General features: G+C 33.1%; 1 protein-coding gene and 1 pseudogene across 2 annotated transcripts; one reads left to right on the forward strand and one right to left on the reverse strand.

Annotated features, from left to right (window-relative positions):
* Positions 1-114: 114 nt before the first annotated feature.
* On the reverse strand, positions 115-4,680 carry LOC143580615 (protein transport Sec1a-like; annotated as a pseudogene). Its single transcript, XR_013143689.1, has 20 exons — positions 4,608-4,680; positions 3,999-4,057; positions 3,782-3,863; positions 3,216-3,414; positions 3,031-3,126; positions 2,966-2,998; positions 2,761-2,889; positions 2,496-2,684; positions 2,316-2,399; positions 2,139-2,237; positions 1,989-2,059; positions 1,756-1,852; positions 1,512-1,637; positions 1,297-1,392; positions 1,098-1,214; positions 930-1,005; positions 613-820; positions 442-532; positions 264-353; positions 115-185 (listed from the first exon to the last, which is right to left on the reverse strand). The product of XR_013143689.1 is annotated as a protein transport Sec1a-like (transcript).
* A 4,083-nt stretch (positions 4,681-8,763) lies between these two features.
* LOC143580630 (putative protein S-acyltransferase 14) lies at positions 8,764-12,048 on the forward strand. Its single transcript, XM_077063601.1, has 7 exons — positions 8,764-9,149; positions 10,184-10,397; positions 10,498-10,589; positions 10,672-10,795; positions 10,898-10,983; positions 11,079-11,144; positions 11,613-12,048. Exons 1-7 carry the CDS (start codon positions 8,940-8,942, stop codon positions 11,736-11,738), a joined length of 918 nt encoding a protein of 305 aa, XP_076919716.1. The 5' UTR covers positions 8,764-8,939; the 3' UTR covers positions 11,739-12,048.
* Positions 12,049-12,435: the final 387 nt, after the last annotated feature.

Here is a 12,435-nt window from a genome sequence, read left to right on the forward strand (position 1 = left end):
CAATGAATAGATATACTGTGAACGTAAAATCCTTCATACTAACGAAGTAATACATCTCAAATTCGAGTTTCCTACACGGATAAAGCATATTCTCGCACTGTATAACAAGATTTATGCAAGCGTGTCGTAGGGGCTGACTTAACCATACGCAGTCTCCAACTCCAAGGTTAAAGCGCCTTAAGTTTCTGCAACAAAAATGATATGAAAATTATGCATCCAAACAGAATAATAATAATATTATTATGATTAAAAAGAGATATTACTGATAGGTATTGTGGTGGATCATCCATACTGGTTGAACCTAGTATGACCTCCCTCTTTAGTTTATCAGTAAGTTTGTGACACACACGCAACTGCAAACAACACGTTAAGGATCAGTAATCATGTTATATTTATAGGCAACGCATTTTCACCTGTCGAAAATTCCGAATGTTAACCAACCTCGGATCTGGTGGCCCCACCGATGATAAAAACAAATATACGCCGGCCCATGTGTTTCTTACCCGTAGATCTGTTCGTACCTGCTGTATCGCTACCAAAACAGTTTCACAGAGGTAAGTTAGTACTTAGTAGCAGTCGCATGATATGTGATGAAAAATATATAAAGATTACCTTGAAGGACCATCACCAGCCGGACGAGGCTTTGCCCATGTGGCTGTACTCCTTCTTGATCTCCTTGAATTTGGATGACTAGACGGCCCGCTCCTTGCTGATGTGTCATTCGTGCTGCTACTAGAAGAACCTTGATTACTTGAACTGTTCATGCATTGGTACTCGTCTTTTTCCAATTCATGCTTGCCTACTTTTTCGAGCAAATCTTGAGACAATATCACATAAACAAAATATGCATAATACAATGAGTTATTTTTTTACGCTACAATTAGTTATAGATAATTATGCCGGTTGAAAAGGCTATGATTATATTACCTCCAACACGGGATAAAATCTTGACAGTTGCCATGTTTCCTCTTCTCCTGTTTTATCCTTTCTTAATGCATTATTCCTCTAATAATAATACATAACAAAAATACAACAATAATCAGAATCTCATATATAACCATGTGAAAAAAAATGTATATATATAATAATATAATTACCTTTTGAGCATCAAACTTAAGGGAAAAGGCTCCATGTTGTTTCTTTTTTTTGCTTGATCCTTCTAGCAATTTAATATTTTGTATCGTCTTCATATTCTCGGGAGGCAATTTTGCCAACTAGTAACAGATAAAACAGAAACAACATAAGCAGTTTAATATATTTACATCTTTTTTACTTGAAGGCTAGAGTATTTATTACCTGCATAAGCTTTGTTGCTTTGTCACCCTCAAACTTTTCGGGATAAACCATAGCAAAAATCATTAGTAACCTCAACTTGTATTCGGTTCTTGCGTCCTGTAAGATAATATCATTCCGAGAGATATATAATATGCTACATATTATTATTAACATTATAGAAAAGCTTTATAAATTTTGTTTATATTTATATTTATATTTATATTCTATTAAGTCACCTGATGTGTCCTTAAAAAATTAATAACTTCCTTCGTCCCAGCGTCACCGAACACAAGATCCTGCTCAACTTGACCAAGATCTCTGAGATCTTCATCTCTGATAACATTGTTGATTTTTCCAGCTATCTGTTTAAACATGGAGTTAAGCATCGATATAGGCGGTAATTTTGACACATTTGCATATAAACGGGCCCGATTTGTGCTTGTTTTATCCTAAACGGGCCAAATCATAATAACTGCAGACCTCCACATGAAGTGACAGTTTCTCCATTTGTTCATTATATGCAGGCAACGCTTGAACCATCTTCTGTATCTCTCTTGTAGATAATTCACTGCCATCTCTGCATTAGTTCAAGTCACAGGTTAAGAGTCTCGACTGTCTCGTAAAGCATAATGCGAATGTATAAATATTTCAATTTTCAAATATAAAATGTATAATATGATCTCGCAAAGGTGCAGTTGCTTATTAGAACCAACCTTTGTTGTAATTGTGCAGCTTTGTTTTTTGACAAGAAATTTTGCATCTTGTCGCTCAATTTTTCACTAGCCTGATATGGCAGCCCGATAAAAAAAACATTAAAACTTATAATGTTTACATGTTAACAGAAAAAAATAATAATAACGTACTTCGGCTATGTGCAAATGGCGCATTTCAAGCCAAACTGGATCATGATCTTCCAAAAGGAACTCTTTTTTCTGAGTACCGTTTCCCGATTTATCCGGGACCTACATACAACATGCTTTATTTATTCACCTCATGTTATTTAACTCAACTGAGAAAACCAATTTCCCCACAAATTATACCTCTTGTACGTATTTATTCCCGTCTAAGTCTAGCAGATCATGACACATTGCATCATAAGTCCATTCGTGTATAATAGGTGCAATCTGAAGTCATATGCAAAGTAACATGTCACAAAACTAAAGAACGAAAACAAATAAACAAAATATTAAAAACAATATTATTATAATATTTTACATTACCAGATCAAGAGATCTATCCACAATGATAAGGTCACATGTTTCGGTTTGTGGGAAATTAGGAATTGAGGTTTTATACATTGTAATCGAGTTCCAAACAGCAGAAGCAAGTTTCACAGGCACCAAATCACGAAACGTTGCTGCAGTTGATCCGTCCATTCCCTTTGCACGGTACCATACATATGGAAACTCCTAAATATGCAAACATGTTCTATATGAAATATTTATTGTTTAAAAAAAATCATAATTATTATTTACTATTGATTACCTTCATTGAAGCAAAAACAGTAGCAATCCGAGTTGACATCGTGTTCAAGGTAGCTTCGAATTGGCGCGAGTTTTCAGCAAGTTGACTGTACATATCTTCTAGAGCTCTGTCATGATCAGTTGTAAATGCCTCCATAAGAAACACAGTTAAATATAAGTTAAATAAATTATATCTTTTGTATGTAAAAATAATATGTAACACGTACCTGACTTTCTAAAGGAAAGTATTCAAGATTCATCTGCAGCGAATATCAACCGTTGGAGAAACGACCTCTCGTAGAGCACCGATGCGTGGTAAAACACTCATGTCACTTTTTATTTTATCGACAAATCCTTCGGTGTAGGAGAACTAAAGAAAACAAAAGCTCTGCAACCGAAGAAACAATCCAAAAAAAAAAACAAACAAAACTTAAGATATAAGTTAACAAATGGAAGGAGTTGACAATTTTTGCATACTTCTTATATAACGGTTCTCTTCCCGACATGTCGGATATAAACATGATAAGGCTGCAAACCAAACAAAGAGCATAGTTAGTGTTACAAGCCACAAAACAGGTAGAATCATAGAATGCATACTTCTCTTTAATCGGTTGAATGAAATATATAACATCCATTGTAGGCATAGGTTGCCTTCTCCTGAAAAGATCTTCCACCACTGCAGATCAAGAAAAACTGCCACTTAATATCGAACATGCATACAAAATAAATTTTCAGCAAACAAATGCCATTGAGAACAAATTTCTGTTTTTCTATATCTTATCATTTCTTTTTGGGAAAATGACCAAAATGCCCATTTGACTGGTCAAAGTTACCGTTTTATCCATTGAAATCCGGTCTCCCCAAATCCACTTGACCCGCCTAGATAATAATCTAACCCGACTAGTTTTTCAACCAACCATGTCAGTATCTAGTCGAGTCGTCAAGATTTTTTTTTTTCAAAATAAACAGTCGAACCGCCTGGAATAAACAGTCGATATATGTCATTTTGCTTAACACAAGGATATGACATTCTATATGCTTACAAGAAACTCCTTGATCAGTGATATCAGTCATCTTGCACGAAGCAGACATAACTTTCACGGTAACTTTATCCATAATAAGCACCTGAAAAAGGGCCAGTAAATTCTTAGCTTAGTTTAAACAAATGGATAAAACATTGATCTTAAAAATATATGATATGGTAATAGTAAAATCTAACTATATAGATGTAATAAATATAGGTAATATTTCGGTACATGCCTTCCAACTTGATCTAGGATCCCCTGATGAGGATGATTTCAGCATTTCATGCAGCAATCCTGTAAGATAATAATAATAATAATAATAATAATAATACATTTTTCATCCAAATTAGTAAAAGATTATACATAGTAGCTGAATAAGTGAACTCGTTAAGTCCCCTAGAATGTAAAAACGACAAGTTTTTTTGACATCGATGAAGCCATTAAGAAATATCACAAAAGTTAACTATGCTACCAATAAGCATTCCTATGAACGAAAAAAAAAGGTTATGGTTTGATTTTAGACTATCATGAACATTCCTAAACATGTTGTGTCGTGTAACCTTTTCTAAACAGGTTTGTGTTGGAAAAAAAACGACAAGATTAGTTATTGTGCCGTGTTCGTGTTTAGAACTACAGGTAATCGTGCCAGCTATAATTTGAGGCCAAACAATTTCTAAGCTTTGGATGGAACAACAAACCTAACCGCTTCAAAATCAATTCTTAGCATGTTACATAAATAATATTGTTACATTTCATACACATTCTATATGAATATTAAAGTTATGTTATCATACATTATAATTTTTATATATTTAACCTAAGAATTTAACCTAAGAAAACTTACTATCACGGGTGGTTTGACGGAAATTTTTGTAATCTCCACCGTGAGACGACGAATCCGAATCGGTGCATGACATTGTATGATTATTATTATTATTATTATTATTATTATTATTATTATTATTATTATTATTATTATTATTATTATTATAGCTTCTGATATATGATATGATACGATATATAATATGATATGAGAAATGAAACCGTGGTTGATCTTCAAGAACAGAAAATGAAATGAATCATAGAGGGAATGTATAATAATAATAATAATAATAATAATAATAATAATAATAATAATAATAATAATAATAATAATAATAAAGAGAGAGAATGAATGAATGAAGATTGATTGTCATAATTTAAGGGTGACATTAAGCGTTCTTTGTTTCCCACGAAATTATTATTATCATAATAATAATATATATTATGTACTTACAAACACACCCCTCAACTAACTCATACTTTGCAAGTTTTCTCATGTTAAATGTTTAGTTTTTATTTGGGTTGATAGGAGGAAAACATGTGTGTGGATCTAACAAACGTTTACTCTTTGGTGGCTTAGGAGGTAGTGGTTTCACGGTCGGTCAAGTTGTTCCATGCAAGGTGACTAAACATGAGAAGGTACGTCTTGACAACCAACGTGTAATTATTTCTTTTTAACTTTTGACACTTTTTGGTTTTCTCGCGCCTGAAGCTGTGAAGTTACTTAGCCGAGTTAAACGGATCATGCATAGTAATGTTATGACTTCAAGATTAGTCAATATAGTTTTAAAAGATTGGGTTTTGCAATTTAAAAGGGGGTATCGACGCAGCTTGTTGTCCTCTCGCCTTTTGTTTTGATGCAATCACTACTTTTCAATTTTATATTAAAATACGCAGAAAAGTTATTAGATTGATAACATAAAAGTCTAGGGGCGCTGTTTGACAATCTTATGTTAAATCATTAGCAGGTCTGATTGATTAATAGATTGCCTCTGAATCATTATTAAAATATGTATATTTAGTGAACCAAACACACTCTATATCTGGCCGATTCAAATTTGATCTTTTAATTGAATCACTAAAAGGCTACCAAACAACCTCTATATGCATAAAATCCACATGAATAGTCATGAAAAATGAATTTGACAAAAAAAAAAGAAGTTAAACAATAGAAACTCAATATTTGGGATGTGTAATAAAATAAGCACTTGTGTATGGGATTTAGGATATAATTTTTAGTAGGCTTGGGACGAGTATGATATTATGTGATAAATGTTCGATTTCTCGATCATGATCTCATACCGGGTAACAAGCATCATAATTAAATGTTAAAATATTTTATGATAATAACATATAATAAATAGCATTTGAAAATACATATTGTCAGGAGGGTGACTAAAAATTTGATCTTAAACTTATTTATGTGATCAGTGATTCAAGTAATGAGAATCACAAAATTAATTTTTAACCACACAAGAACATAACAAACTGACATGTAACAACGAAAGAGTGTCTACCTAGTGGGTATGAGCCAAGATTATCAAAATGTGACTCGTACCTGACCCTTTGTCATCCCTAAATATGAAACCCTCTCCACAAGCGCAATTCAATCCAAAGGTTCTTAATCCCAACAATGGAGCAACATTGAAAACAAGTGTACAAACCCCGACAAAGCATATATGTGTGTTTGAGATGTTTCCACACATGATAGCATAAGTATTATTAGATACGCCTGCACTCTTGTCTTACGCAAGTGGGTATTCCCTATGAACATTTCCTTGTAATAACAACATAGACACGATGATCACACTATATATCCACGTTTCACCTACGTCTATGTGATTTCATAAAAAACGATGTTGTTACATCCTTAATCCTTAAGTCTATAAACACATGCCTTACTAAACCAAGTAGATGTTAATCTAGTAGTCTAAGAGCATCTACATCAGGGACCAACCCCCTAGGTTTGGATACACATGGCTGCAACAGACTCGAGGTAAAGCAATCTCCTTTGTTGTGGATAAAAGTTTTTGATGGATGAGTCCTTGGAATCAAACAACCTGCAGACTCCAGCTGAATACAATCAAACAAAAAAGCAAGTAAATAATAAACAAATCAATAACCATATCCATCAATCCAAAGTAATTCAATTAAATATAAATTGTATAGGTAGGTGATGATGTGGCAGTTTGTTGTTGTGAAAGAAAATAAATGTTTTTTTAAAAAGTTTGGAATCTGATGTGGCGCTGATGTGGCAGTTTGTAAAGGTTTGTTGTTGTAGATGCTCTAATATTATGTTTTACGTGACACATCTGAAGCTTAAAAAGGTTGTTTTAGACAAAACCTAGAATGAAAAAACCAAAAATGTAAAAGATGATTCTCAAGGGATGAAACCATTCATGATAAAATTACGGTCCTAGAACTTTCTTTGTAGTTCACTCCAACTACGAGGTTGTTTGTTCGTGCCTCGGTGTGTATTTAATAATTTTATATTATTATTATTATTATTATTATTATTATTATTATTTATTTCGGTCTTTGAAATCTAGGGGTCATTCTCATCAACTATCCTTTTTTAACTTTAACCCTTTATGTTATTTTGAATCGACATAATAATTATAAAATATGTTGGTCTAGCTCCTCAATATGGTTATTAAAAAAATAATATAAAAATATAAAAAGTTGTCTTATGAAGATATTTTAATTTAAATATAAAATAAAAATGTGAGGATGGGTAGGTATTAGGTATTAATGATGCCCACAATCCATGCATGAAGCAAGTACATGACATAGCATAGCAATCGTGTTTCCCACAAAGTCAATAATCACTTTTTTTTTTCTTTAATTTTATAAATTATACTTTTTTCAAATCTGGATACACAGAGGAGAAAATGAATATTCCTTGGGTATTATTGTATTAAGCAATCCTTTTTTTAATAAAATAACTAAGGAATGTATCCAAAAAGATAAGATACATCTAATACAATTTGATATTACGTAGTTGTGTAATATGTTTGATATGTGTTGAAGCAAGAGCCCGGTACATACACGTTTCAAGCTAATGATCCATCGGTATTAAATTCAAACACTTATAAAAACAGATGCTTGTTGTAGAAAAAGATCTTTAGATGATAGAAATTTTTCCTTGCGACTAACCTCTAATATGAAATTGTCTGAAAAATAACAGGTAAAAATAACGAGCTCGACACCCCCCCCACCCCCCCTCCTTCGGTTGTGAGCCTCCTTTTGGTGTGCTAAGATGTGCACACAATGAGCATTTGTGAGAGAGAATGAGGAAAACGTAATGATTGCAAGGGAATTTTAAGACATTATACCACTACGTCGCTTTTCAGAAAACTAACCATTGTTTATTGGAACGTCACATGTCAGAAAACGCTCCTATGCGCATAGTTAACACTGCGCGCAACCTTTCTTAACCTAGAAAAGTAAGATTCGTTTATGACAATTTAACTTAGTATGAAAATTAAAATTTTATATAATTTGGCTAATGGCTACTAGTATATAAACTAACATATTTACAAAACTATAAACATGTATACAACAAAAAACTTATCCTATCTCCTCCTCCTCATCATCATCATCGTACTTAGTAAATCTTACCAATATCAAAGCTATGATAGGGTCTTAGGAGGGTAAGATGTAGACAACATTACCTTTATCCCGTATGAATAGAAATGCTGCTTCCGGTGAGCCCCCAGTTCGATAGTAGTTTTGCATCAAGCCTTGGACATAAGACACATAACACTCAACCATTAGCCAAATAGTGCATGAACCGCTGTCTTTCGGCCATCAACGGCTCAACGCCACCACATGATGATTGATCAACCTTTCGCCACTTTTAACGTTATTTTCACGAAATTAGTAAAATAATGTCAAAATTTGTGCAATTTCATATTTACCCCCCCCCCCCCCGAAAGCCCACACATATACATACATTATATATGCACGCTGCAAACAGGACGTAAAATCCTATCCTATATAAATATCTAATTATAAAAATATAAAAATAAAATTCGTTTACTTAGCTTTTGTCATCAATTCATCATTCTTGTTCACCCATCTAGAAACAAAGAAATTGACCCTTTATTAATCAATTAAAAAATAATATTTTTTTCTTTTTTTCATACATATATTTTTTTTTACCTTAAATAATTTATTATATCACCTTTGTTCAAGAAAATTAGCCATCGGTTTGTTTGTATCTTTGTTACCTCAAAATCATAAACCCTTGATACATACCCATCTCAAGATTCACCAATCTTTACCCAAAAACAAGATAAAAATCAAATCTTTTTTGTGGGTTTTGATTATCTTGAAGAGTAATAATAATAATATGTATAGATCTGGAGCTGTGATGGCTTGGAATGTGTTCAGATTCTGTACGGCTTTAAGAGGGTTAGGTTCGATCATGATCTTGTTGGTTCTTGGTGTTGTTGGTGTCTCTTATTATGCCGTTGTCTTGTCCATTTATGGACCTGCTTTTACCTATGGTGGTCTTGATTCTTTCATTGCTCTTGCTGTCTTGATCATGTTCCATGCCCTGGTAATATTATTAAAAATTTTATTATTTTTTTAATTAAAGTTTGTTAATTTAGAGCTTAGTGTATCAAATTCAGGTTGACCCCTTCTGCAAGAATTTTTTTTTTTAAATCATAAAGATGTGCTTTTTATTTTAGTTTTAGTGAAATTTGATTTGATACCAAGAATTAGGATTTATAAAAGTTTTAGTGAATAAAGATAGAGTTGCAGACTTGGTTTAAGTGGAATTGAGACCGAGCCCGTAGAGGAATCGATTATGATTCTTCATGTTGCAATGATAATCGCTTTGAAAACGTGCATCAGGACCCTCAAAATATATTTTATGTCAACGGATGTTAAGTTAATGATTTGGGGCTTTGGTTTGTAGGTGTAATGTGTGTGGTTTCAAAGCGATATCAACGGATGCGCCTGTTTGTGAAAAAAAATATAAAGCATTTCAGCTACCCGAGTCATAAAAATACAAACTTTGGGTTGTTTTTTGTACTCTTGATTCTAGTTTTAGTTAAATATGACTCGATGCGTTAAAATATCAATTAGGAAGTTAAAAATTTCAGCTACCTGGATCATAAAAATACAAACTTTGGGTTTTTTTTTTGTATTCTTGATTTTAGTTTTAGTAAAATATGACGATATGTTCAAAAAGATCAATAAAAAAAATCAGCTATCCAGATCATAAAAATACAAACTTTGGCATGCTTTTGTATTCTTGATTCTAGTTTTAGTAAAATATGACTCGATACGGGCAAAAGATCAATTAGGAAGTAAAAATTTCAGCTACCTGGATCATAAAAATACAAACTTAGGGTTGTTTTTTGTATTCTTGATTCTAGTTTTAGTAAAATATGACTGGATATGTTCAAAAGATCAATAAACACTAGAAATATATTAGCTACCCGAATCATAAAAATACAAACTTTGGGTTGCTTTTGTATTCTTGAGTCTAGTTTTAGTAAAATATGACTCGATAGACTTGATATATCCAAAAGATCAGTACTGCTAACATCCCTATTAATTTTTGGGTAATTATGTTAAATGCAGTTGGTGATGTTGTTATGGAGTTATTTCTCTGTGGTTCTCACGGACCCGGGTGGTGTGCCGCCTAACTATAGACCAATAGTAGATGAGGAAAGAGGGGATGTTGACCGGTTGAACGGATCTGAATTCAGCCAGTTGACCACACCTGAACCACGAGTCCGTTATTGTCGAAAGTGTAACCATATAAAACCTCCTCGGTGTCACCACTGCTCTGTTTGTAAGTCCAGTTCTTCATTCTTTGTTTTTCTTAATATTATTTATTCATTCTAGACTAGTAATATTTTTATGTTTTTTTTTTTTTTTTTGTGAATTTTTAGGTGGAAGGTGTGTGCTAAAAATGGACCATCATTGTGTGTGGGTTGTTAATTGTGTCGGTGCGCTTAATTATAAGTACTTCCTTCTTTTTCTGGTATGTTCTCACATATTCTGTTTCTGACTATTTAATTACGTACGGGTCGTATAATAACTTTTGACATTGTTGTTTGATGCAGTTCTATACACTTCTGGAGACAAGTCTTGTAACTTTATCATTGTTACCGTATTTCATAGTATTCTTTAGTGACGGAGAGATTGCTGGGTCCCCCAGTACTCTAGCAACCACTTTTCTAGCCTTTGGTACGAGATTTTGAACCATCGTATTTACAACTTAATATATTTCAGTTCATATTTTGTTAAAAAAATTTTAAAAATGTTAACTTTTTTGTTCTTTTCTTGTAGTTTTGAATTTGGCTTTCGCGTTAAGTGTTTTTGGGTTTTTGATTATGCACGCATCGCTAGTGTCAGGCAATACTACAACAATTGAGGTATCGTTTTCTTGTTTCTATAAAGTTTAAACCTGCATTTAGTTTTAGACTTTTAGTTGGTTTTTAGATCCAAATTGCTGTCTTTTTTTACTCAGGCATATGAGAAGAAAACGAGTCCAAAATGGCGGTATGATCTTGGTCGAAAGAGGAACTTTGAACAGGTATCGTGTTGTCATCTTCATCGTGTCTTAACTTTTTCCAACAAGTTGCCTACATCCTTGATTGTTGATTATAAAACATAATATTTCGAGGCGTTTGTAGCTAAATCTTTTTTAGATAATACAGTTTAGAGCCCTATTTTTAAAGCTTGAGCTCGGCTTCTGAGTAGTATTTCAAGCTAGGGCTTGGCTCGGTTGTTATTAATTAAGTATTTAATAATTTTTGTTTGTATACATATATAATTATTTGTAGTCAATTTATACTCTTAAATTTAATTATTTTTCAATCTTTTAATCATATTTTTATATATAATATTTTTTATTATGTAATTATGTATTTAATGTATCAAATAAAAAGTACATAAATAATAGGCTCGTTTAAGCTAATGACATTTTTGTTGCCTTTTTATGTGCATGTTCGTTTTATTTTTTTATGTCCTTTAGGCTTATATATTTGGTGAATAATTTCAGGTATTCGGGACCGTAGAAAAATACTGGTTTATTCCAGCTTACAGTGAAGAAGACCTTCGTCGAATGCCAGCGCTTCAAGGTCTCGAGTATCCCTCAAAGCCAGATTTGGAGACCGAAGAATCCTAAACAATAAACACGGCAATTAACAATTTTCTCTATTTATAACACGAATGCTGCCTCAAACATGTTACAGTTGATTTTGAGTCATTGGTGTTATAAGCAGTAGCGGTAGCAGTGGCAGTTCTGGAGACGATATGAAGGTGTTTATGGGAGCGGATGATGTGGAATTCGGTAATTTTGATTAGTTGGGGTTAAACTAGCTATGAGTATGTGGGTTCACACGAAATGAAATATATATTAATAACGTTATCGCTACTTGATCGTATGTAAACGTGAATTAGTTTTCTTGTGACGGTTCGGTGTTTTATGTTGGACTGTTGCCAAAGATTCTGTTTGTAATTCTTATGTTTTTTGTCACATTCACCTCTACTCGATCACTCTTGCGTCTTTAACAAACTAGTGGCCACCAATAACTGACTAACTATGAATAACCACATAACAATATTCACTTCAGATCGACCACATGTCACGTCACCCTAACCATTTGCGTCACCTCTACAGTATATACATTAACCTCTATTATTGTGTCTTAACATCTAGATGACATCACGCAAAGTATGACACTCTTCGATGGTACGGACGCAAAGTATGACACTCTTCGATGGTACGGCCTGCGTATCGGTGAAATGGACAGAACTTTGAATAGTCGAGACCAAGAGGCCAGGGGAGTGGTTTAGGGACCACCAATAATAAAGTAACTAAT

Source organism: Bidens hawaiensis, unplaced genomic scaffold (assembly GCF_021521415.1).
Source record: "Bidens hawaiensis isolate Kalapana, Puna unplaced genomic scaffold, B.hawaiensis_p1.1 tig00030534_1, whole genome shotgun sequence".
Classification (NCBI taxonomy): Eukaryota; Viridiplantae; Streptophyta; class Magnoliopsida; order Asterales; family Asteraceae; genus Bidens; species Bidens hawaiensis.